The 23,695-nt window shown below is 41.3% G+C and overlaps 1 protein-coding gene across 6 annotated transcripts in view; it reads right to left on the reverse strand.

Annotated features, from left to right (window-relative positions):
• The window catches only part of BCAS3 (BCAS3 microtubule associated cell migration factor), a 1,455,708-nt gene that overhangs the window by 814,598 nt on the left and 617,415 nt on the right, over window positions 1–23,695 (reverse strand). For all 6 annotated transcript variants that reach the window (XM_088446353.1, XM_088446352.1, XM_088446357.1 and 3 more), the window contains one exon: window positions 17,153–17,303. In XM_088446353.1, the coding sequence (XP_088302479.1) occupies window positions 17,153–17,303 (151 nt within the window). The remainder of the gene's footprint in view (window positions 1–17,152; window positions 17,304–23,695) is intronic.

The following is a 23,695-nucleotide window of genomic DNA, read 5'->3' on the forward strand; positions in this document are numbered from 1 at the left end:
AAGTGGAATAAGCAGCCCAATATCCACTTTTCATAACTTATATGCAACAGCTTTGAGACATCTATGTCTAGCAAGTGCCAAGTACCTTTCATTTTTATTAAAAAAAAATGTAAACTTTTTTTTTTATAATGCTACTGCTCTGGTAACACCACCTCAGGATGGAATGGGTATGTAATGCCAGCTGTTGCAATGCCTCCTGTCACAATACAGTCAGCGGCATCCCGATGGTTGGTATCCCCACACGGGTCGAGTAAGTATACTTACCCTCCCCCCTTCTCCCCCTAACCCTCCATTCTTGTAGCCTAAATCTAACTCTCCCCACCCTGCACTCTAACCCTCCCCGTTAGTGCCTAAACCTAAGTCTCCCCCCCTTTGTGCCTAAACCTAACCCTCACCCCTTTGTGTCTAACCCCCCCCCCAGTGGTGCCTAACCCTAACCCTCCCTCCTAGGGGTCTTAACCATAACTCCCCCCCTAAAAAAAAAAACAAAAAAACCTAATGCTAACCCTGCTAAGCTACATAAACCTAACCCTCCCCTCCGCAGCTAACAATAAGGGCTCCCCGAACTTACCTCGTTCGGGCTGGTGTTCTTCTTTTTCCGTCATCGGCATTAAGATAGACGTCGGTATTTCAACACCTATTTTAAGTCCCTTGTCGGGCTTCCTCCTTCGGGATTTAGACATAACTGCATCCCTCCGGATGTAATAACTTGATGCATAATACAGAGGCTCTCCCAACAGGAATTATTGGCAATGATAACCCCATTAATATATACTGTGAAAAAAATCCCTTTCTTTATCATAAACACCCATTATCCCCAGCAGAAGGGAGTTTTGACCTTTGTTAAACCAGCTTGAGCTTAATATTCAAAACTACCTTTACGTACGGGGCAACTGCTCATGGGTCAGAGCTTTGTACTTGCTCCTCAGGCTACAATTTGCCAGCCAGTCCCTGTATATATGCCAATGAAAGACAAAGGGGTACTACATGGATACATTATGTTAAACTGCTTTATGTTTTGTTTTGGTCATTGGTCTGCATCTGCAGGGCCGGATTAAGGTCTGTGGGGGCCCCTGGGCAACAAACATGTGGGGACCTCTATTAAATGTGACAAACTGGGGGTATGCGCAATGGGGACCTTATGCAGAGCCCCCAGTAGTGTAAGTGCCCACAGTGGTAGTGCTCCATATGCAGTGCACCCAGTAGTAGTGCCCCTTATGCAGTGCCCCCTATGCAATGCTCCCATTAGTAGTGCCCTCTGTAGTAATGCCCTCTGTATAAATGCCCCCAGTAGTAATATCCCTGTAGTTGTGCCCCAAATAGTAATGCCCCCTGCATGTGCCCAATAGTAATGCCTCCTGTATAAATCCCCCAGTAGTAATACCCCTGTAGTTGTGCCCCCCAATAGTAATGCCCCCAGTAGTTATGCCCCCTGTAGTAGAACCCCCAGTAGTAATGCCCCTCTAAAAGTGCCCCCAATAATAATGCTCCCTCTGTAGTAGAGCCCCAATAGTAGTGCCCCCTGATTAATGCCCTCAGTAGTAATGCCTCCCCCTCCGAGTAATACCCCTCCCCAGCAATAATGCCCCCCCAGTAATGCACCCAGTAGTAATGCCCCCCACTCCGAGTAGTGCCCCCTGTAGTAATGCCTCACCTCCATGAATAATGCCCCAGTAGTAATGCCTCTCCCCTGAGTAATGCCCCCTGTAGTAATGCCTCCCCCCCACGAATAATGCCCCAGTAGTAATGTGCCCCCCCCCCCCGAGTGATGCCCCCAGTAAGCCGGTTGCACTAAAAAAAAAATACATAAAGCTCATACTTACCTTAAGCTAAGCCCCACGTCCGCTGCAATCCGCTCGGCTGCTCCTCTGCAATATGGGAGAGACATCATGACGTCTCTCCCATAGTGCACTGCGTGAGCCGGAAGTCGGAGCTCAGGAGTGAGCTCCATCCTCCGACTCCCGCTTCGGGGAGGGAGCCGGGCGCCCGCTGGTTACAAGTAACCAGCGGGCGTCTGGCAAATGAAGCCTCCTTGCAGCGCCGGGGTTAGGTAGGCCGGAGTCGGCACTTCCGTCTCCTCCGGTCCACTTTAACCCCAATAGGTGTGGGGGCCCTTAACATGTGGGGGCCCAGGGTCGATCGCCCCTGTCGCCCCCCCCGTTAATCCGGCCCTGTGCATCTGGGATCCATAACTAATACATAGGTGATATTGGGTACCCCTTATTAATTTGGAAGCACTTATTAATTGCATCAATGAACATGGTAACATATTTTTATATTTTGTTTGTTGGTAACAAATTCTTATATTCTGTTTGTTTTAACTGGTTTTCAGTACACCTATTTTATGTGACCTCCTATTTATTTTATACTGCTAAAAACTTATATATCTGAACTTTGTAATAAAATATAATTTGCTCTCTCTCTTCCTTTATCGTGCAACTTACAACCGAACAGTCAATGGGAAGTGCAGCTTTCCAGTTTTGTGTGTCTGCTTATGCTTACTACAAATTGTGATAACAAAATGGGGAGGGGGCTTCTAAAAAAAAAAAAAAAAGCATTTGCAAGAGAAAATGTATTCACAATGACAACATTTGGCGAGTACAAATAAATCTATTATTGCTTCATCCCCATTTGCTTTTGTGTATAAGTTCATGGAGGGGCAAAACACAGTATTTGCCCACACTTAGCAGAAAAAAAAGGGGGGGCCCTCTGCAACCCCTCTCCGGTTTCTACTCCCCTGCATGTGGGTTGCAATTTAGCAAGATTTTAAAAAATTGCTGGTTTAAATCTCAGGGCTAAATTAAGTAAATGTCTGCAAACTCGTTAACCCGCAGGCTATTACATTTGGCCCATAGTCACTTTTTGCCTTGTTAGAAGTTTTTGATTTCAGCTATTAATGTGTTAATCCCTGGAGCATACTTGCTGACTTTTGGGACCTCCCCTCTGGCCATGAAGTGGGGAGGACCTATACCTTTCACTAAGGAAATGGGAATTATTCAGATGGTTCCTTACTCTCCCAGGTGCCAGGGAGAACGCCCTGAATCTGGGAATCTCCTGAAAAATTTGGCACAGTAGTCAAGTATGGCTTCGACTGTTTCTCATTGTTGAGCATAGTATTATATCCACAGAATGTTTTTCTCCTTCTGATTCATTACAACCGTAAGTAAGAAGATCAAAGTAGCTTTGGTGTATGTGGCCCATCCATATAGTCAGGGTCGGATTAAGGCTTGTGGGGGCTCCAGGGCAACCAAGTTGTGGGGGCCCCAGCAATAAAATTGATGCTGACCCCCCCCTTCCACTATTATGCCCCTGCATACAGATATCGGTATGCTGCGGGAGAGGCCATTGAGGAGGGTGGTCTATGGGCAGCCAGGTGCCACCTTACAGTGCCAGGTTGCTGGCTGGAGCCCCCTTCACGACCGCTGTCCTTGTAATGGCATGGGGAGGCCAGAGCGCGCACACATGCAGACAGGAGAGGGCCAAGAATCGGGCACCGGTGCGTTTACCTGTTAGGAACCTGGTCTTCGTGATTTGTGAGGATCATGCACCTGGCTGCCACCTTCCTTCTGCTGGAGCCACTGTCTCTGGCCATAACTGAGCAGATACAGCAGCAACCGCTAGGAGAAAACAGAGCCAAACCGAGAGAAAGACGGAGACACTGGACTAGAAGGTAAGTAGGTGGGAGGGCTTTTGCAGTTAGAGAGACTGCAATGCTGCACAGAGCCGGCCAGGCCAGGGAGGGTTCAGAGTGGTCTGGGTAGGAGCATTGTTTGGGGGCCCCTGGGCGACCGCCCCATGCGCCTCACCTATAATCAGGCCCTGAATATAGTGAGCATACAAGTTTGGTAGTCGTGCATGGACTTTATTTCTTCTATCCATCTATTGGCTTTCCTTATTAGAAGATATGTCTTCCCAGAAAGTAGGTTTACGAATACTAATTGCACTTCCATTGTGTGAAATGTGAGAGGCATACAGGTTTTTTCCCTTGATTTTTCTTGTTGAACACTTTCCTTTGAGATCTGTTCCCGACTGTGTACTTTCAAACTATGATGCCCGAACTTACACAGACTTCAATCATTTGTTCAAAAGACTTGTTCAAAAGATGTCTTCATGGACGGTTTAGTGTCCTACGTACCTAGGTATAGCAAGGTCAGCATATCACCCCTTAAATTATCAGTAAAAGTCACGCTGTTGCGGAAAATCACCTTGCCTATTCTCGGATCAAGGGCTTTTTATCAAATGAGAATTGCTTCCACTGCTCTGTGTTTTAGCTTGCTGTATATTTCTTCAGGAATAAACAAATAGTTGAAACCGGATAACTCTGACAGTTTTGGGGATTTGTTTATTCGATTAAAGTTTGTTAAAGTTTGTCTGTATTTACTTATATTTATATTTTAGTTGAATGTGCAGTGGATTTACGTAGCCCTATCAATTGTACTGATACCATCATAGTGGCAAAGTTGGCAACCTAGAGGCCCCAACCTTATTAATTACCCAGCTGCTCAGCCCTGAGGTGTTTGGAAGAATCCCATACATTTCAATCTGAGACTGGTAAGCACTGGGAAGTGGCACACGCTTCTTTTTTCTGGGGAAGGTTTAACCACTAGCAGGGACTACATGCTCATGGTCTACTGGTTACATAGTCAGAAGACTGAAGAAATTCCATCAAGCTCATCTCGCATAAATTTACTCTCCATGCAGGCATACTGGAAGTTAGATGGAACCTACAACGTAAGTGAATTGGATATTTGTAAATTGCATTCCTACTACTCAAGCAGCATTACAGTGAATGGCAGCAGAACTGGGAAACACTGGAGGAGGAAGCTTACTGAGCATATTATTACTGTAGAACAATGCTGCCCATTCTGTGACAGCTGCAGCTAATAGTGACTATATTACTGGGTTGGCTATGGGATGCCGGCGCTCAAGATCCCGACAGGATTAAGATACCGACAGCTGTTGGTAAGTATCTTAAATCTTCTCCTACCCCTACACCTAACCCTCTCTCCCCGCACCCTAAACCTAACCTCCCCCTAGTGCCTAACCCTACCCCTCCCCCTAGTGCCTACCCCTAACCTGTGATCAAACTTCTGTCAGCTAGTACTTGCAACGCAAGGCTTAGCTTATAAACTTACCCTGCCTGAGTCTGATAATCAATGGGCTAGGGGATGTCCCCCACAAAGAAAGAAGCTGACTAACCTTAATTGGTCTCTAGACCCTCATCTAGACTCCTCTAACCAATCACCTAGGTACTCTGACAAGTTTCATCGTAAGGTAAAGAAAACTCTCCATACACATCAATTTGTGGATATCTGGCGCATACAACATCCCAAAACACGAGACTATTCTTTTTTCTCTCACCTTCACAGGCTGTACACTAGATTAGATTATTTTTTTATTCCACATAGGTTTCTTCACCTGATAAAAGAAACAAATATTGGCCATATCTCTTGGTCAGATCATGCCCCCATTTCATTGAGTTTTACTTTTCCGTCCCCTCAACCGACATGTTTTACTTGGAAGCTGAACGAATCACTGCTCCAAGATTCTTACTGTCAACAACACATTCGGTGGACTTTGGACTGACATGTCCAAGATAACAGTTTGGGAAGCACATAAATGTGTTTTAAGGGGGAAACTAATTCAGCCGGGATCTTATTTAAAAAAGCAACGCTTAGGAGCAAGAGACGCTTTAGTACAAAAGATTCAAGCTTTAGAACTAACACATAAATCCTCCCTCTCCCCTGAGACATTCCAAGCACTATCTGATGCTCGTCATGACCTTAATATGCTTATGCCTGATAAAATTAAGTCAGATATCCGTGAATGCAACAGGCGATATTTTCTCTGGGGAAACAAACCGGGAAGACTCCTGGCTAGGGCACTTCGGGAACAACGTGCAGCCACATTTATTGCCCATGTAAAATCACACTCTGGCTCCCTATGTAATGCCACAAAAGATATCGCAGCAGCATTTCATCATTATTATTCCCAACTGTATAATTTAAAAGATTCTAGGTTGGGGACTGATATCCCCAACGGAGGGCTTCCATCAAGGCCTACTTGGAGGAAATCGTTTTTTCAACTTTATCAGATACAGATATAGAGTCAATCGAAGATCCATTTACTCCAGAGAAGTTAGATACAGTGATCAAATCAACACCTAATGGCAAGAGTCCAGGCCCGGATGGGTTTACTATTGCCTATTACAAAATGTTGGGAGAGGTCCTTTCCCCCCTGATGCTCTGTGCTTTCAACGAGGTCTCGAGTCTTTCCTGTTTTTCTTCTCAATCCTTGCTTGCCCATATTTCAGTGATACCTAAAGAGGGGAAAGACCCGGCCCATTGCTCCAGTTACAGACCCATCTCCCTGTTAAACGTCGACCTAAAGCTTTTCGCTAAGCTAATGTCTAATCGCCTTAAATTGTTTCTTCCTAATTTGATCCACTCGGACCAGGTGGGATTTGTCCCTGGTCGTGAGGCCAGGGACAATACTAATAAGGTCATAGACCTGATCCACGAGGCCGTTTCTCGAACGATCACAACTATACTCCTGTCAACAGACGCTGAAAAGTCGTTTGACAGGGTTGGTTGGGATTTCTTGATGGGGTCCTGGAGCATATGGGCCTGGGTACGACGGGTATCCAGAGAATTCAAGTGCTCTACTCCACCCCATCTGCGCAGGTGAAGATTAATGGAGACCTGTCTGAGCCGGCTTTAATCACTAATGGCACTCGGCAGGGCTGCCCTCTATCACCACTAGTATTTATTTTATGTATGGAGGACCTGGCGAGGGCCATTCATCTTAATAGTAATATAACGGGGCTGACTGTGGGAGGGAGAGAATACAAGTGAGCCCTGTTTGCAGACGATCTCTTGGCGGTAATTACAAACCCACGGACCTCAATCCCTAATATTCTACAGGAATTTGACCGATTTGGAGCTCTTTCCAATTTTAAAGTAAACGTGTCCAAATCTAGTGCGCTTAATCTCACAGTAGACCAGAAATGCATAAATGATATTCAATCTCTTTGCCACTTCTCCTGGCATTCCATACATATAAAATACCTTGGAGTTCTCCTCCATAAAGAGCCCTCTCAAATATTCTCTTTTAATTTTCTCCCTCTACTATCTAAATTACGAACAGACCTTTTTACTTGGCGTCCCAAGAAGTTATTGTGGACAGGAAGGATAGGGGTTATTAAGATGAATGTACTCCCTAGGGTCCTTTATCTTTTACAAACTCTCCCAATTACAATACCCAGTTCCTCGTATTGTACACTACACTTCACCGAATTGTTTGGGATTTTGTTTGGGCGGCCCACAAACCCCGCTTCAAACATGATATTCTTTCTAGGAAAAAGCATCAGGGAGGTCTACAATTGCCACTTTTCTCACCTACTATCATGCAGTCCTACTTTTGAGGGTGATGGAATGGAATAGGTTAAATGATAGAAAGCAGTGGTCTGATATTGAGGCAGCTTCCCTTCCTTCTGCTTGATTTAGGTTTTTCCCTGGCCTACGAATCTCCCCTGAACTAACCACCCTATACTGGGCCCAATCATCTCCTGTTGGGGACGTCTCCGATCACACCCGCTTCTCTCCGCTACCCCTTCCCCTTTAACCCCTTTATTTGGTAATCCGGCATTCCCTCCTGGGATCCCAGCAAACTCATTTAGACTGTAGCGTGAACAGAGGGATTCTCAAGATTAACCAACTGTTTGAAGGTTCGGAAGTTATGAGTTTTCGCTCTGTTCAGGCCAAATGGGTCTTACCTAACAGCGAGATTTGGAAATACCTGCAAATTAAACATTTGGTACCGCTACCCTAGCCAGCTTTCTAAAATGTATCCAGGCGTCCCTAACACATGTTGGAGATGCTAGATAGAGCCGGGAACCCCTTTACATATCTGGTGGGAATGCACATCTCTCAGACCTTTTTGGGATAAAGTAATTGAAATGGCAAGTATTATTCTTCATGAGGATTTGCCTTCTTGCCTTAGTTTTTGGTTGTTGAACCTCACTTGGAAACCCTATGCTTACTTAAAAAATAGCTATTACGTTATATATTGAGTGCTTCCAAAGCCATGATCCCTGTTCACTGGAAGTCCAGGGTGGACCCCTCCATATCTGAGTGGTGTACACGTCTAAACCACTACATGGCTATGGATGATTTGATTTTGCCATACTCAGACAGGGGTTTAAATGTCACTGCGACTTGGCATTCTTGGTTGCAATATAAGGAGTCGGATCACTATAAGACGCTCAGTCGGGACTAAGGAAAACAAGAAACAGGCCTTGGTCCACTAAGTAGATAGTCGGACGTATTAGGTTTGCTATCTGGCCTGAGGCTTTTCTGTTTTTCTTTGCTTTTCCTTAATTTTCCTTTTTTTTTCCTGTCTTATCATTCTGATGTAATTGTTTATGATAAAGGTTTTATAGGAAAATGTGACCATATTTTGTATTATCTTAAGCAAAATTGATATATCAAATGTTGATTCTTTTGCTATGTTTTCAATTGAAATATTTCTGTGCGAGAGATCTAACGTTTGTATTTTGTTATGGTCTTCAATAAAAAATATAATGCGTAAAAACAGAAAGAAGGAGGGGGCGCTGTGAGCACAAGTTATACCAAAGTGATTCTTGGAGTTCGCTGTTTTAAAAGTTTTGATGAAAGGAAATTCAACAGCTTTTTGATTGATCTACTCCAATTCATCCTCTATAGAAATAATTTCACCTTCAACAATAAATTCTATCTCCAAACTAGGGGCACAGCAATGGGATCAACTTGTGCTCACAGCGCCCCCCTCCTCAGTGCACAGTGGCGCTGCAGAAAGATTTTTTCCCTAAGGCCATGCTCAATTAGTCCATGCCCCTTTCCTCTGGGCCACCTCTCTACGGCAATGCTCTTTGCCCCTGATATGTGCTGTATAAAGTCTACAAGTAGCAATCTTTCTATACCTTCAGTTGGTGGTCTATACTGCCGGCTCCAGGCTTGTGTCCGGCTGTTCTGATGGTAAAATCCGTTTGCAGGTGCAGCTTCACCAGTGCTCTTCTATATCTATAGCTGGAGAGTTATACTGCATAATTATTTTGTATCATCAATGCAGCCATTGGATTCACAGTGTCTCACATTTGGCAGTGACACCTAGATAACAGTGGTACAGCGGGATCGGTACCCCTTCATCATCATACGCAACAAATCAGAATTGCCATGGCCCTTCCCCATGATGCCACGCCCTTTTTCGGGGGCACGTCTTATGTCCCTATTTGAAAAAAAAGGGGGGCTGGGGCGCCAATGCTCTTTCTGGCACAGGGCACTAAAAAGTCTAGTTACGGCTCTGTAGCTGGCACTTTCCCCCTACTTTGTACAATATACCAAAATGGGAATATCTTCGCCTAAAGAGAAATTTGACAAACCGACTTTTCAGGCAAGAAGTTAAGAACTTGCAATTAGATTACATAACAGATGTTACAGCAATCAGTCTATTAAGAAAGCAGGACATGAAGTAACTAAGATTAATAGGGACACTCTGATTTATTTATTTTTTAAAAACCATACCAAGAGACCTGAACCCAATAAAATAATAAGAGTAGCAAGATTTGAAACAAAAAATACAAAACACTGGTCAATCCTTCTTGATGTGTTAAATACTTAGAAACAACAAGTCATGCTGTACATAACGCGGGAGCTCCTTGTGACTCAACGGTGCTGAGCATTTTTTTGTGCAACTTTTTACTTTCAAATGTGTCTTATCCGCAGAGTGATGTGAATAGGCCGCACAAGCAGCTTCTGCTGATTAAGATGATATGTGACATTCCTATATTCTGTGTGTGTCTGCGAGTGTATCTGCATACGAAACGCTACGTTACAGTGTAACTGCCGCTGACACTGTAACATAGCATTTTGCATGCAGATACACCAGCAGTCACACAAAGAATAGTTATGTTGCATATCAGAAGCTGCTTGTGCTACCTATTCACATTGCTGTGCGAATAAGACACATTTGAAGGTAAAAAGTTGCACAAAAAGATGCTCGGTGCTACAAAGTCACGCCACTGTATGGCGGGACTAGAAGGGCTGTTTAACGCGTAAGGAGGCTAGATGTATGAGGACACACTTGTAGATTTAAAAACACCATTACTATTTGTGACTTCATCAACTGTAACGTAATAGGAGTTATCTACTGCCTACAATGTGACTACCATTTTATATATATTGGGATGACAACAAGGGCCTTCAAAAAATTTATCTTAGAGCATACTAGTAACATCAGAAATGTCCATAGAGAGACCGCAAAGATGAAAAAAAATTACCTCTGTGGCGAGATATTCTTACAAAAACATAATAGTGGTCTGGAAATAGAATGGGCATAAGAGGAGGTGACCTAAATAATGGCTTGTTAAGGTAAGAAAATGAATGGATCTTCACACTAGGAGCCCTGACACCACAGGAACTGAATGAGTACAATAGCTATAGCCCTTTTCTCAGTACCACATATATTCGCCTCGAAACAAAACATCGACAACTAATAACAAAATTCATCTGAACAAAACATAGATATACGCAATAATATGAACTACCTCTCATTTATCTAATAAATGTAATACTGATATTGATATCTCCCTTTCATGTGACTCAATCTATCATTACCACTACTATTTAGATTACACACAGATTTCTTTCTCCATACATATCTACACCCATCACACTTCTATAATATAGAAGATTCACTTAAACACGGACATAAAAACACCTTTTCCGGGCCACCGGGACATCAGGTAAGTTCCCGCTGGGCCGGTCCCATTCCCCACTCTGCTGGGCCAACTCACCCTGCCTATCAGCCTGGCCTGAGTTATGCATCTGCCTGGCCGGTTTCCGCACTTCCTGGTCCTCATCGGCTCCCGGCTAGCGGGCATTTCCAGGTGCCGTTAGCCGGGAGCAATGGGATAGGGTTGCAACTGCTGCTCCTTTGTTTTAGCAAAGAGTGCTTATCCTGCACTCAGCATCCGGCACCTCCGTTCAGCGTGCTGACAAGCAGGCATCAGCAGCGTACAGAAGCATCTCCCCTTTGGTGCTTGGCAGTGGCAGTGGACACACTATAAGGCAGCAGCAAAGTCGAGCCAGCTGTGTATGGCATTTAGCCGTTTCATACTCACCATCACAGGATGCCTGCCAGTCTGACCAGGTATATAGCTGCTGGTCCCTGTTACTAGCGCTGCTTTTGTGAGACTTCTGGGGGTTTAATCACTTGCAGCAGTGTGGTGTTAACAGCGTGATGAATGCAGGTTTTTATGTGTAAATAGTCTTCAGGATAAAAATGAAGACGATCATTTGACGTAATAATAATTTTTTTTTATTGCAATATATTTGATTTTCTATGTTTACTGTATTTGAACTGTCCTCCTAATTTTTTGGTTTATTTGCAGCCAGCAACCCAACCACACTTATTGTATATTGCCTAAAATGTAGTGTGTGGGTGGAGACGAAGTGTTATACACTAAAACCCTCCGCCCCATTAAATACACTCCCCACATTACCTCCCAGCCCCTAGATGCAGTATCCCCATCGACCCAGGGATATACACTCTTCCCCCCTGTCCCTTCCTCCCCGGCCACAGGGTCATACACTGCAAATGCCCTAGCCCACGGCCCCAGGGACATACACACCCCACGCAACCTCTGACCTTCTAGACACGGTTCCCATTGGCTCAGGGACATACAATATACACCCTACCACCACCACCCTCCCCATACACTAGCCGCTCGACAACCCCTCTCCGGAGAAGCTGAATTGCTCACATTGCTCAGATGGATGATCTGCCCCTACCGTAGGGCTGGTGAAAGTTTCAATTATGTGACTGATGGTGGCAACTAAAGATGCACAAAGCATGATCTGTAGACACTGAAATAAAGCGGATGTACACCAGGGAAGGGCTGTGTAGCGGCATTAGCGTAAAGTCACAGACACAACTGCAGAATATAACGCAAGGAAGACCGCAACTGCGTCCTACACAGAATCAGGCCCTATGAGGACGGTCACACCCACTCAACAGGCCTCGACCCCCATTAGGGCTGCTTCCATAAATTCCCCAGGCTGGTTTTCCATCCCAATCCACCCCTGCTTATGGTATCTTTTTTTAACCCCATTTATGTTTTTTATACTAGTTTAAAAATGATTATGTACTCTTAGATATTAACACAATCACTTTGTTATAGTTAACAAACCAGATTAAGCATCTAACTTATTTTACTGAGCAATCACTTATTTTAAACAATTCACATTCACTAGTATTGCCCCAAATAGTCACTGACTAACTTATTTTCAGTACATAAATCACATATACTTAAAATGAATGGGTAATTTTAACTGATAAAATCAAAATATATGAATACATCTGTTTATACATAATGTATTTTATTTATCAGTTACACTTTTAATTTATATACTTCATATCACCATGTAAAGTGTCAGACTATACAAGTGTTGGATATACAACACACCCCCATGAAGATAAAATTGTGGGGGTGCCCAGTCACTTACAAGACATGAGTGGTCCATAATACACACCTCTGAAGGACGTGATAGTGGCAATATCCTTTTATTATACAGTAGGTAGAGATTACAACGTAAAATATATAAATGCTCATTTGTTCCATGGTAAGTCAGCGATTACTGTATTCTATGTCAATCTCACTAATAACTCTGGACCATGTGATACACATCCCCGTAACATAAATTCAGGGGAATGTCCTCTGCAGCAATATTCAGGGATACTGACGTAACACAGTCCCGCCTAATATTTAAAGGGCTACCTAGAGATTGGCTATAACATACAGAAGTCTACAATATAACTCTCCTCATTGGTCCACACTACTCTCTTTAGCGGGGTAACCCAGAAGTCTCTCTAACCTACTTCCTCGTGAAAAGCCCCACAGGTGAAACGTGCATTGGAACCCCACAGGTGACCCCTTTTTGCGTAGAATGAGACACCCATACTCATAGGCATTCGCACAGGGGGTACCTGGTGTGCACAGGCACACTCTAATGTACAGCACCCTCCCACACACACGCCTGCAGTGATCGCCGCCAATTAATGTCCCCCCAACGGCACCCGGTCAGGACTGATTACTAGCCGGGTTAATAATGGGCACAGTTGTTCTGCCTCCCAGTGTCTTCTTTAACCAATGTATGCTTGAGGTCATGCTGACGCCATGCCGCACGCCCGCCAGCCAGCTCTTTTCCCCGTGCCAGGCAATGAGTATTACACATTCAGTGGTACACTGGCACTTGCTTGGCAAGCGGCAGGCATTGACTCTGGCAGCAGCTGTCAGCAGTAGTGTGCGCTGTGTTAGGCTCTCATTGTAAGTAAACTGCTGCAGCCTGCAGGGCAAAGAGGGGGGAGCCGGAGAGTGCCAGGCAGGAGGAATATATAAGTAAAAATAATACAATACATTGCCTATAGCTGTTTCCATATTTTAACATATAGTAAACATTAAATATAGTATATATATATATATATATATATATATATATATATATATATATATATAAAAGGCACTAATCCACGGCACTCACCATTCCTAGATTAGGGGTGCAACATGGTATGTTATAATTCTGAGCAATAGAGTAGGGACTTGCAGTAAAGTGGGGTCCCGTGACGGGGGCTGCAAGCTTAAATGCATTGATCAATTCATGAACCAAAACCCCACTGTTTATTATTATTATTATTATTATTATTGTTAGTTGTTATGGTGAGTGCAGAGCCCCTGTGATTTATATATATATATATATATATATATATATATTGTATAAAAAATATGTTTAATATATGTTAAAATATGTAAGTTTTTTATAACCATATCACCCTCCTAAAAATTTATTGAATTATTTTTACATATTTATACATTAGATTATTTATACATGCTTTAGCCTCCACATTTTTCATGCTATTTTGTACTTCCTGAAGACGGGGTGGGGTGAAGGGGGGCCTGCGGTTTGATGACTGTAAGGTAATGCTAGACTGGTTTTAGACACCCCCAAAAGCAGAGGTAGAATTGTTTTTCCAGTGCTGCACACCCTAATGTAATGTGCTGTGCACGCCTATGGAGACACCCCTGCACCAAATTATACATGGCTTCATGAAAACTGAATCTATGTAGGGTAATATGGACATATTTTGGCACACAATACCGGAGTAATAAAAAATTATGGCAGATTATGCTTAATCCTAAAACTCTAAAACATTTTATATGTACTGTTCCTTAAGACCTATACATTAATATTTTGTTACCCTAATTAGGGAATTTTTATATCTCACTATCACTGATTTGTGACATTTCTACATGCTGATTAAACTGGGTAAACTATTTTTAAGACCAATTGCACATTATTGAATTTCTTTACTATTTTGCTACATTATATATGATTTTTAAATAGTTTTTTTCTAAAGAAATTAATTGTATAAGAGAAATACACAAATCATATGAATGTTAGATTGTTAATAGACAGAGGCTACTTAGTGCTTGGTAACAATTATATTGCAAGATATCAATGAAATTATTCAACTGTATCCTGTACCTTTTTGTCTCCTTTCCTATCAGCAACAATATCTACACTCTCATTGACTTTCCGATGCCTTCTGGTACACAGCCAAAAATAGAATTGAACAACTGATGCCTATTGCTGATATTACATTTGGTTTTAAAGGATAAACTCTGAGTAGAGATCTCTCACTCTCCATTCACTACTATTTAGCAAACGGTGAGAAGCAGAATTAAGAAACAGACTTTCTTCATTACTTGTTCTTAGTCCATTTAGAAAAATATCCTATAGTTTAATAAAAGGTACTGTAAGTTTTATCAATATTAAAATAATAGTTATTTTTCTCTGTCCCACTTATTTCTTACTATTTGGTTACTCTGAAGGAGCACCACCACTACTAAAAACTATTATAGGACATATCAGTCCAACTACTACATATTAGTGGTCTTCTCACCAATTTTACACACAATGAGCCCTGTTTTCATTCTGACCATGTTGCCACTCTCATGTTGACTTTCCGAATGTTGACATTATAGGCTCAATCCAACTAACTCCTCCTGCATGCGAGGAGGCGAGTTGCAATGCATGTAAACGCCAGCAACTGCATCGGAATACATGCCTCCTGCAGCCCCATCTCACCACAGATTTGTGGATTTTAGCACACAGCCCTACGGGGCTGCAAACAGAAATCTGGAGGTACTATGCGTTAAGTGCAGCATAAAGCATAGACGTGGGCAATTGGATTGAGCCCTATGACTGTCGAAATATCATTCCACACCCATATAAATAAACTGTATACATTTTGATTTGTTCAGAGAATATTTAATATAAGTAAATAATAGCAAAGTTTTTTACTTGATATTGCTTGGCCTTTTAATTCCAATGTGCCACTAAATATAGCACTTAGTCGTCATTTCCATGAGACAGGCTTCTCCCAGGTATACAGTAATAGACACTCCTAGTTACAAAATATGGGTCACTGATGGTTAGGCAGCTAGACAGCGAGTTAGGAATTGTGGCATACAAAGGATGAAGCAGCAGATCATGGCCAATTAGAGAATAGATGCTTTTTAAAATGTTAATAAGAGGGCTGAAGCAAATTATAAAGTCTGATGCACTTGGATTAATTAAAGGATAGTTCCACTTAATAAATACTGTATATATCAATGGCTGTGTATTACTTAGCAGAGTAATATATGTGAAATAATTTACATATTTGTAATAAACTAAAATGTTTTTATATTTATTTTGTAAATACAAACAGAAACTAAACTAATAGCTAATACTAGCACACATAGTGTGTAATTTTAGTAACTTTCTAAACAGTCATCTATTTTTTTTAATTGCTTGGTAAACTATATTGCCTATGGCTGTTTCCAAAATTTCCATAGCTGGGAACATGGGACAGAAAATAAACCAGTTGAACAGTGGCTGTGTTCACAAGTTGTGGGATGGGTAGATTTTGTTCCCGTCCACCCTTTCTGAAGACCCACATTTAAAAGCCCAGTTTAAATTAATACTGAAGCTAGCAAGAAGTTCTCCACTCTTCACTACTAAGCAATAAAAATATATCTAAAATTTAGTATTTTCATCTTTATTTGAACAAATCACAAAGTATTAGTTTTAACAGTACTATATAAAATGTAGTTTAATAAGTAATTAAATGGAACTAGTTAATACTTTTACTTCAGTTGGCAGTCTAGTTGTCATTGAAACATACATGCCAGTTCCAATGGATGCACACTTGTACTTACAATTAAAAGTCCAGAAAAACATGCATACACACTATTACAATCTACCATTTCGATCTGTGATCCTCATCTCGAATCCATCTGCTGAAAAGGTAGTAACTGCAGGAGCAACAGCAGAAGTATTGGACAGAAGCTCGGTAGTGCATAGACACTTCCAGGTTTGTCCGACATTGTACCAATGCATTTGATGAATGTTACAAACTTCCTAAAACTAGATATTCAGATACATTGTCCTCTTCTGATAAAACATGATCGTACTATAGGTTATAGGTGTATACGCACTCTTAAGATATCTCAAGAATAGGTCAGGAATTGGAAGATCTGTCAGACAGTTGCATAGGTGTGAACCTAGCTTTACACTAACAACTAGGAAAGCATGTGGATGATGATAAATTATATTTGAGAAGAATAATTAACACAGGCATAATATGGGGCTACTCCGATGTGTCTAATTATGAGATCTATTAGCTGGAAACCATTATACAGAAATGTTCCAAATACTAGATATAAATATTACTGAATATTTAACTGCAGTTGCTTGGACAAATAGGTGAACACAAAGGCACGATCATATAGTGCTTTCCACTACAGTTACTATATAGGGGTGCTAATAAACAGAAAGAGGAAGTGTGGGGGGAAAACAGGTGTATATTTAAATGTAAAATAGTGAAAATAAAAACATTGGGATGGCTTTGTAAAGCAATAGATAGGAAACATGGAGGAAATAATGGAAATTTGACTGTGTTTTTATACATATTTACTTAGTACATAGACCCAAGGAATCTGGGAAATAGTTTCAATACTTGTATTTTATTACTTGAGTACCACATATGACGCAAACATGTAGGATGTGCTTACCCAGTGCGTTTCGTGATGGTTCCTAGTGTCATTGGCTGCTTTATTTGCACCAGTGGCAGTACCACAGTTAAACTGGGGAGCGGTGAAAGGCGTGGGTTTCCTGGGTTGTTATTGGTGAAATTATTATAATTGTCTTGACTGTTAAGTTTACCTGTGGACATCAAAACAAAGAAATGTCAATAATCTGCAATTTATTAGATAAATGTATGTAGACTTACATGGATAAACAGTAATTTACAAAAACATTTTTTCATTTCTCTAAAGACAAATTTTAGAAAACAAAAATATCACCAATAACTAAATATTATAGATGGAATACACTTTATTCACCATAGCTGATGGTAAAACGTATTCTCTGCCATTTACCATTATTCACTGCCATAAAATCTATGTGTATTTGGAAAACATGTGAAAGTGCGGTAAACTAGAGGACCAATAATTAGTTCCCACAGGCAATGACTATACAATATAACTATTTTCGCCCTGAGAAGAATCCCTGTGATCCAATCAGTGCCAGGCATGCTGTGGCGCAAGATAGGCTGTTAGAGGAGCAGGTATCAGGATAACCTAAGTAAAAAAATATTTCCTCCTTGTTACAGTTTACAAGTTAATACATAGAGTGCATAGTTAGCAAGTAAATATATAAGGTGCAGAGTTAGCACGCCCCTATTTTCTGGAATGCTCGGTGTCATCACCCCCAAATACCAATCATGCTGTGGCTTTGGGGCACTGCGACCGATGTTGCAGAAACAGATCTGGACATGCGTAATGTGGGTATTGCACAGATCTGCAAACGCTGGAGATGTACGTAAATATCATATTTATGTACACCTCTGAATTAGGCCCAATATGTCCACTTACTATTCTATACTAACCATATACATCTATGATTTGGGGGGAGATGTACTAAGCTCTGGAAAGTGATAAACTATCAGCCACTCAGCTCCTGTCATCTTACAGGCTGTGTTTGAAAAATTACAGTTAAGGCACACATCAACTAGACGATTAAATTGAACGATTGAACGATATCGTTATCATTCAATAATCATTTAAAAATCTATTACAGATTGTTAAAAAAAAGTCTAAAACGACCACCGATGCGCGCTTCCACTGGTCGTTTAGACATCTATCATCGGACAAATATGTTACACAACCTGACGATAACATCAGGTTCAACATGTTTGCAGATGATTGATGACCCTACACTGAATGACTGCTCGTTCAGTGTAGGCACATCACAGACTGACAAACGACTGCACGATTACAATGTCGTAATCGTGCAGACGTTTGCCTGTCTTCTAGTGGATGTGTGCCTTTAGGAGCTGATTGGATGGTAGTTTATAATTTTTGAGAGCTTAGGCCCTCATTCAGAGCCGTACGCTCTGAGCAGAGCGCACGCTCTGAATGAGGGCCGGGCTCCATTTTCATGGAGCGTCCTCCTGGACGCTCGTATAGCTGTGGGTCACCACCCACAGGCTATACGAGCGTGCATTGTGATGGTCGCGATGGTCGAGACCATCGCGACCATCGAATTTGCGAGCCGGAGCCTGCGGTTGAGGTTTTCAACCGCAAGCTCCGGAGTGATTTTGGCTCTATCAGAGCCAAAATCACTCCCACTGACATCACTAGTGATGTCAGTGGGCCGGCTTTTGACGGGAGGCGTTCCCGTGGGAACGCCCCCGTCAGGGAGGCACGCCCCTGGCACGCCCACCAAAGGGGGCGTGCTGTCAATCAACATTGACAGCACGCCCCCTTTGATCGGACACAACGAGCGAAGGACTTTCCTTCGCTCGTCGCGTCTGGCGCATGCGCACGACGGAGCTCCCTCCGTCGTGCGCATGCTCAGTCCATAACATCGACCCACTTGCGAGCGGACAGCCGCTCGCGAGTGGGTCTGAATCAGGCCCTTAGTACATCTGTGGCTGCCCCTTGATGTTGATGGGTTGTTGTTTTTTTTACACAAACAATAGTTTCCTTATTGAGACAGTAATTCCTCTATATGTGAATCTTGAGATGATGAAGTGTTACATACTTACACAACATAAGCCCCGCTATAGTGGAAGCCACTTGTACTGAATATGCTCAGTGTTATTTTATGAGTGATTCCATTCAAAGAAAGTATATGTAGATAAAAACAAAATAGCATAAGTATATATTATATATGTAACCATATATATGGTTTCATTTCATACTCAGCTAGCCTATGATGTTTTTCTAGCCTCACATGGATGAGACAAACTTAATATCAACAGAAGGTTTTATAATATATAAAACAAAGCATGGAGGTAAAATATGGAACTAAACAATAAAGAGCTATATCTGACCCAATATTTCATTAAAAAAATGCAAACATTAAAAAGGATTATTTCAATATTTAAATGCCATTAAGAAAAAAAAAATCTGTTTTACAAACAAAGTAACAGTGTTTAACCTTTGAACATTAAACATGGATGCTGTCTTTCTGAAGAACTATTGCTCTCTCAATTGTTAGGCACTCACGACCTTTCAGTCCCCAGACAGAAGAGGAAATGAGCTACAAATTACACAGGCTAGAGGAAAAGAAAAGCACGGAAAAGAAAGAAACAAGGAAAAAAGCGGAAAGAAAAAGGACTGAATGAGCCTGTTTGTAATAAAATCATAGTACTTTAAATTGTCAAAAAATAGTGAGTTAAGGAGTTTAGATCATTAACTTGTTTTTGGGTTTTCAATAATGCTGAAAGATGTTGTCTTTTGTCTTTAATCAAAGAGGAGCCATATTGGGAATTAAGTTCCTAAATAACCAATGCATTCTTCAGTACATATTACAGAAATCCCAGGCCTAATCCGCACAATCCAGGCTTCAAGAGGGTTCTTAAAATTTCAAAACAACTACACCCCCAGTGCAGCCACCTTTTTATAAGGAAGAATAACAGCATAGAAATGGGAATTCTCACAGGAAGCTGCCTGAAATACCATAATGGTACTTGAAATAGAAAGAAAGCAGCCAAACGAAAAAGACAGGAAAGCTCTCTTAATGAATTTGGGACTTCTAGAAAAAAAATGCTTCTGTGCTATAAAAAAAAAGTTTTATTGAATGTACAATTAATGAATTGCAAACATGTAATACATATTTATATATTGCATATATAAATGAAATAGCCAGGGTGCAAGCGTACAAACAGATTGACAGAGGAGGTGAGGTCGGAGTACAGAGTTTAGGCGTGCGAGGAAGACAAGTGATCCACGAGAAAAATGTTGTAGCAGCATAATTACTATTTAAATACCTGTGTGATAGCATACATTACTTACATTTAAGTATGTGTAACTCTTAGGAAAACACACATAAAGTGTCTAAATTCTCAAGTAAAACTTTAACTATTTTAATAATGATGGCATGTTGGAGCTACACTTATTTGTTAATGATTTAGGTACAGGTGAAAGTTGAATAGTTTTCACGCACTTGTCTGCAGTTCTTGTAAAGGATTCATTTGTCCTAGAACCCTGAGAGCAAAAGTAAATAGCAAGTGCTGCACATGAGAGAATACAGCCTACAGAAATTCTTTACAAATTACAACAATTCTGCAATTACTTGTATAACCAGAGGATGATTGCAGGTAATTGCGATGGTTACAATGTTATTATAATGTAGTACAGGAAATCACAGGGAATTTGCTAGCCCACGGAAAGTTTAATTCAGGTAAAAAGAGTTTTTATGTTTGCAGAAAAGCAGGTTATGAGTACAGTGGATAATGTGTGTCTATTTGCCAGGTGTACAGAAGTTTGGGAGCAATAGATACAAATCACTGTAGTTGACATTTCTACTTCCCTAAGCAAACTCTTACCAAGAAGGGATTGGATTACCATAGTACATAACATAACTGCCGTGGAATTTCATGGTAATTTGGTCTTTTTCTGTGCCAATTATATGTATTGTATTAAAGTTCTAATAATAAGATGCCAACTGAAATGGCACAGGCATCAGTGCTAATATATTACACTGTGGTAAATATATTGACTACTAATTAAATGCTTTGTTTTTAAATAATACCCAAGACACTACTTACTTATTCAACACTGATCTTTTAAATGCCCATGTTTGAATATTACTTTATAAGTATAATTATTAAAAGGGCAGAGAAAAATACTGAAGAACTCTATGGTGTCCATATTTTTTTCTTAACTTTCCAATAACATAACTGAGAATCGGATGACTTGTAAACATTGGTTGGAATCTACTATGAAAGTGTCTAGTGAGAGTCCTGCCATGTATAGTGAATAACACAAATATCAGACAATGCCTCCTTACCACTACTACATTTTTCCCATTTTTTTGGCAATGTTAAGGTATACGGTTTCCACTTTTGAATTATCTTTCCTGGTCAGATAAAAATACCTTTTTCAGTTTTTAATTTTTTTACTGTGGTTAGTTTTGTCAGCACTCCTGTTCTGTAATTACCACAGTGGTTTCAAACAAAAATGTGCCAGGGAATGTTTCCTGGAAAACCAGGACAAAAACTGGAAGAAACCAGGAGATCTGAAATACGTGAGCAGGGATCTGCAAATGATCCCGATGCAGATAAGCGCTGTAGGATTGTGGGGATAATGTGTAAGAGTTGTTCGGCTATCTGTAGTGCACAAGAGAGGAAGTAATGATTAGTGTGTCAGGGGACAGTTACTGCAGAAAAAGCAGGGTTAATAGTGGACTTACAAGACAAGGGAGGTCCAAAGTACATGGAAGGGGAGGCGGCTTCGAAGGATAAAAGGCTGATGCACGGAACCATCATTCTCTTATACAAGAAATTTTTTCCTCCCTCTCCCCCCTACTAATACAATAAGTCTGTGCTTTGGCAGTTGTGGTGTGGGGAACGCAATTGCAAACTAAATCTTAATGACGGTACAATGCGAATCATGTGGTGCGAGGATGATATGTCCTTGGGGGGCCGTGTAGTGATTTGGTATTTGGCTCGTCTCCCTAACAGCGGGCAGGGGGCACCTATGTTGATGTGTGACACCTATATCGGTGTATGCAGCAGTGCTGCGGTGATTGTCACGGCCCCCATTGATATTGGAGATCGAGAAGGCTCCTCTCAAAATGAAGGTTGGCGGTGCATAAGTCTAGATACGGAATTTGCACTGCATAGTGAGGGAGGAGTTTGCGGACCACGATCAGTGGGATTGGAAGAACCCAATCCGTGGGTAGGATTACCCACTCGGTTAGCCAAATTTGAGTAGTACAGTTTGCAATTGCTTTTCCTTGGCCACTAACTTTATGGAAGTGATAAATAAAATTAGGACCTTCTTCCTGCCAGATATGGTGTGTAGCGTTTTTATTCTTAAAACACAGTAGAAAATGCACCAGCGCTTCACATACACTATTAAGGCTGCAAAAAAACTACATAGGAGAAGTCTCTATTCCTCCAAATAAAAGTCACACGAATATATAGAGATATAGTTCTTGCGCCACTAGAAAAAGTCACCAAATATTCCTCTGTAAAATATAAGGAATATGTCCGATGATATCAGTCACCAACGTTTCTTGCACAATATTACTGTCTCAAATCTTCTTATGGCCCAGGATAACACTTTAATGAATATTCCAAAGATCATGTAAACGAGAAGAAAATAAAAATTTCTGTATGGTGAAGTACGTTTAGACAAACTTTATTTCCACATCAACATATAAAAACACAATCCAAGGATAGGGTAAAGATTAGCCGTGTACCGTATTATAGTGGTGTTGTCTCCTAGCACCCAAGCAAGCATAAGATGGTAAAACTCCACTACGTCTCCCGGGAATGAACACACCAACGCGTTTCGACTCACCAATAATCAGAGTCTCCCTGAGGAAGACTCTGATTATTGGTGAGTCGAAACGCGTTGGTATGTTACTGGTACCGTGGGGGGATATCTCCAAGACTGAAGCAAGTCCACGAGTCATTCCCGGGAGACGTAGTGGAGTTTTACCATCTTATGCTTGCTTGGGTGCTAGGAGACTACACCACTATAATACGGTACACGGCTAATCTTTACCCTATCCTTGGATTGTGTTTTTATATGTTGATGTGGAAATAAAGTTTGTCTAAACGTACTTCACCATACAGAAATTTTTATTTTCTTCTCGTTTACATGATCTTTGGAATATTCATTAAAGTGTTATCCTGGGCCATAAGAAGATTTGAGACAGTAATATTGTGCAAGAAACGTTGGTGACTGATATCATCGGACCTATTTCTTATATTTTACAGAGGAATATTTGGTGACTTTTTCTAGTGGCGCAAGAACTATATCTCTATATATTCGAGCGTCTTTATTCTATTTGGTATTAAGAGGTAATGACGAAGGGAATCTATAGATTGCTAACAAATTACACAAACAAACGAAAGCCATCATACTTAAGCGGCTTAGTGTGAAAGTGGATACACTGCACTTAACAGAGTTCTGCTTTTCATTCAAATGCCATCTAGGCACGGTACACTGGGTGTGGGGATCACAGTCCTCCAAGTGTCCTGGAGCCTCTGAGAAACACACAAACCCTGTAAGACCTATTTAGGGCTAACCCCACAA

This window comes from Taudactylus pleione, unplaced genomic scaffold (assembly GCF_031769625.1).
Source record: "Taudactylus pleione unplaced genomic scaffold, aTauple2 ptg000397bl, whole genome shotgun sequence".
Taxonomy (NCBI): Eukaryota; Metazoa; Chordata; class Amphibia; order Anura; family Myobatrachidae; genus Taudactylus; species Taudactylus pleione.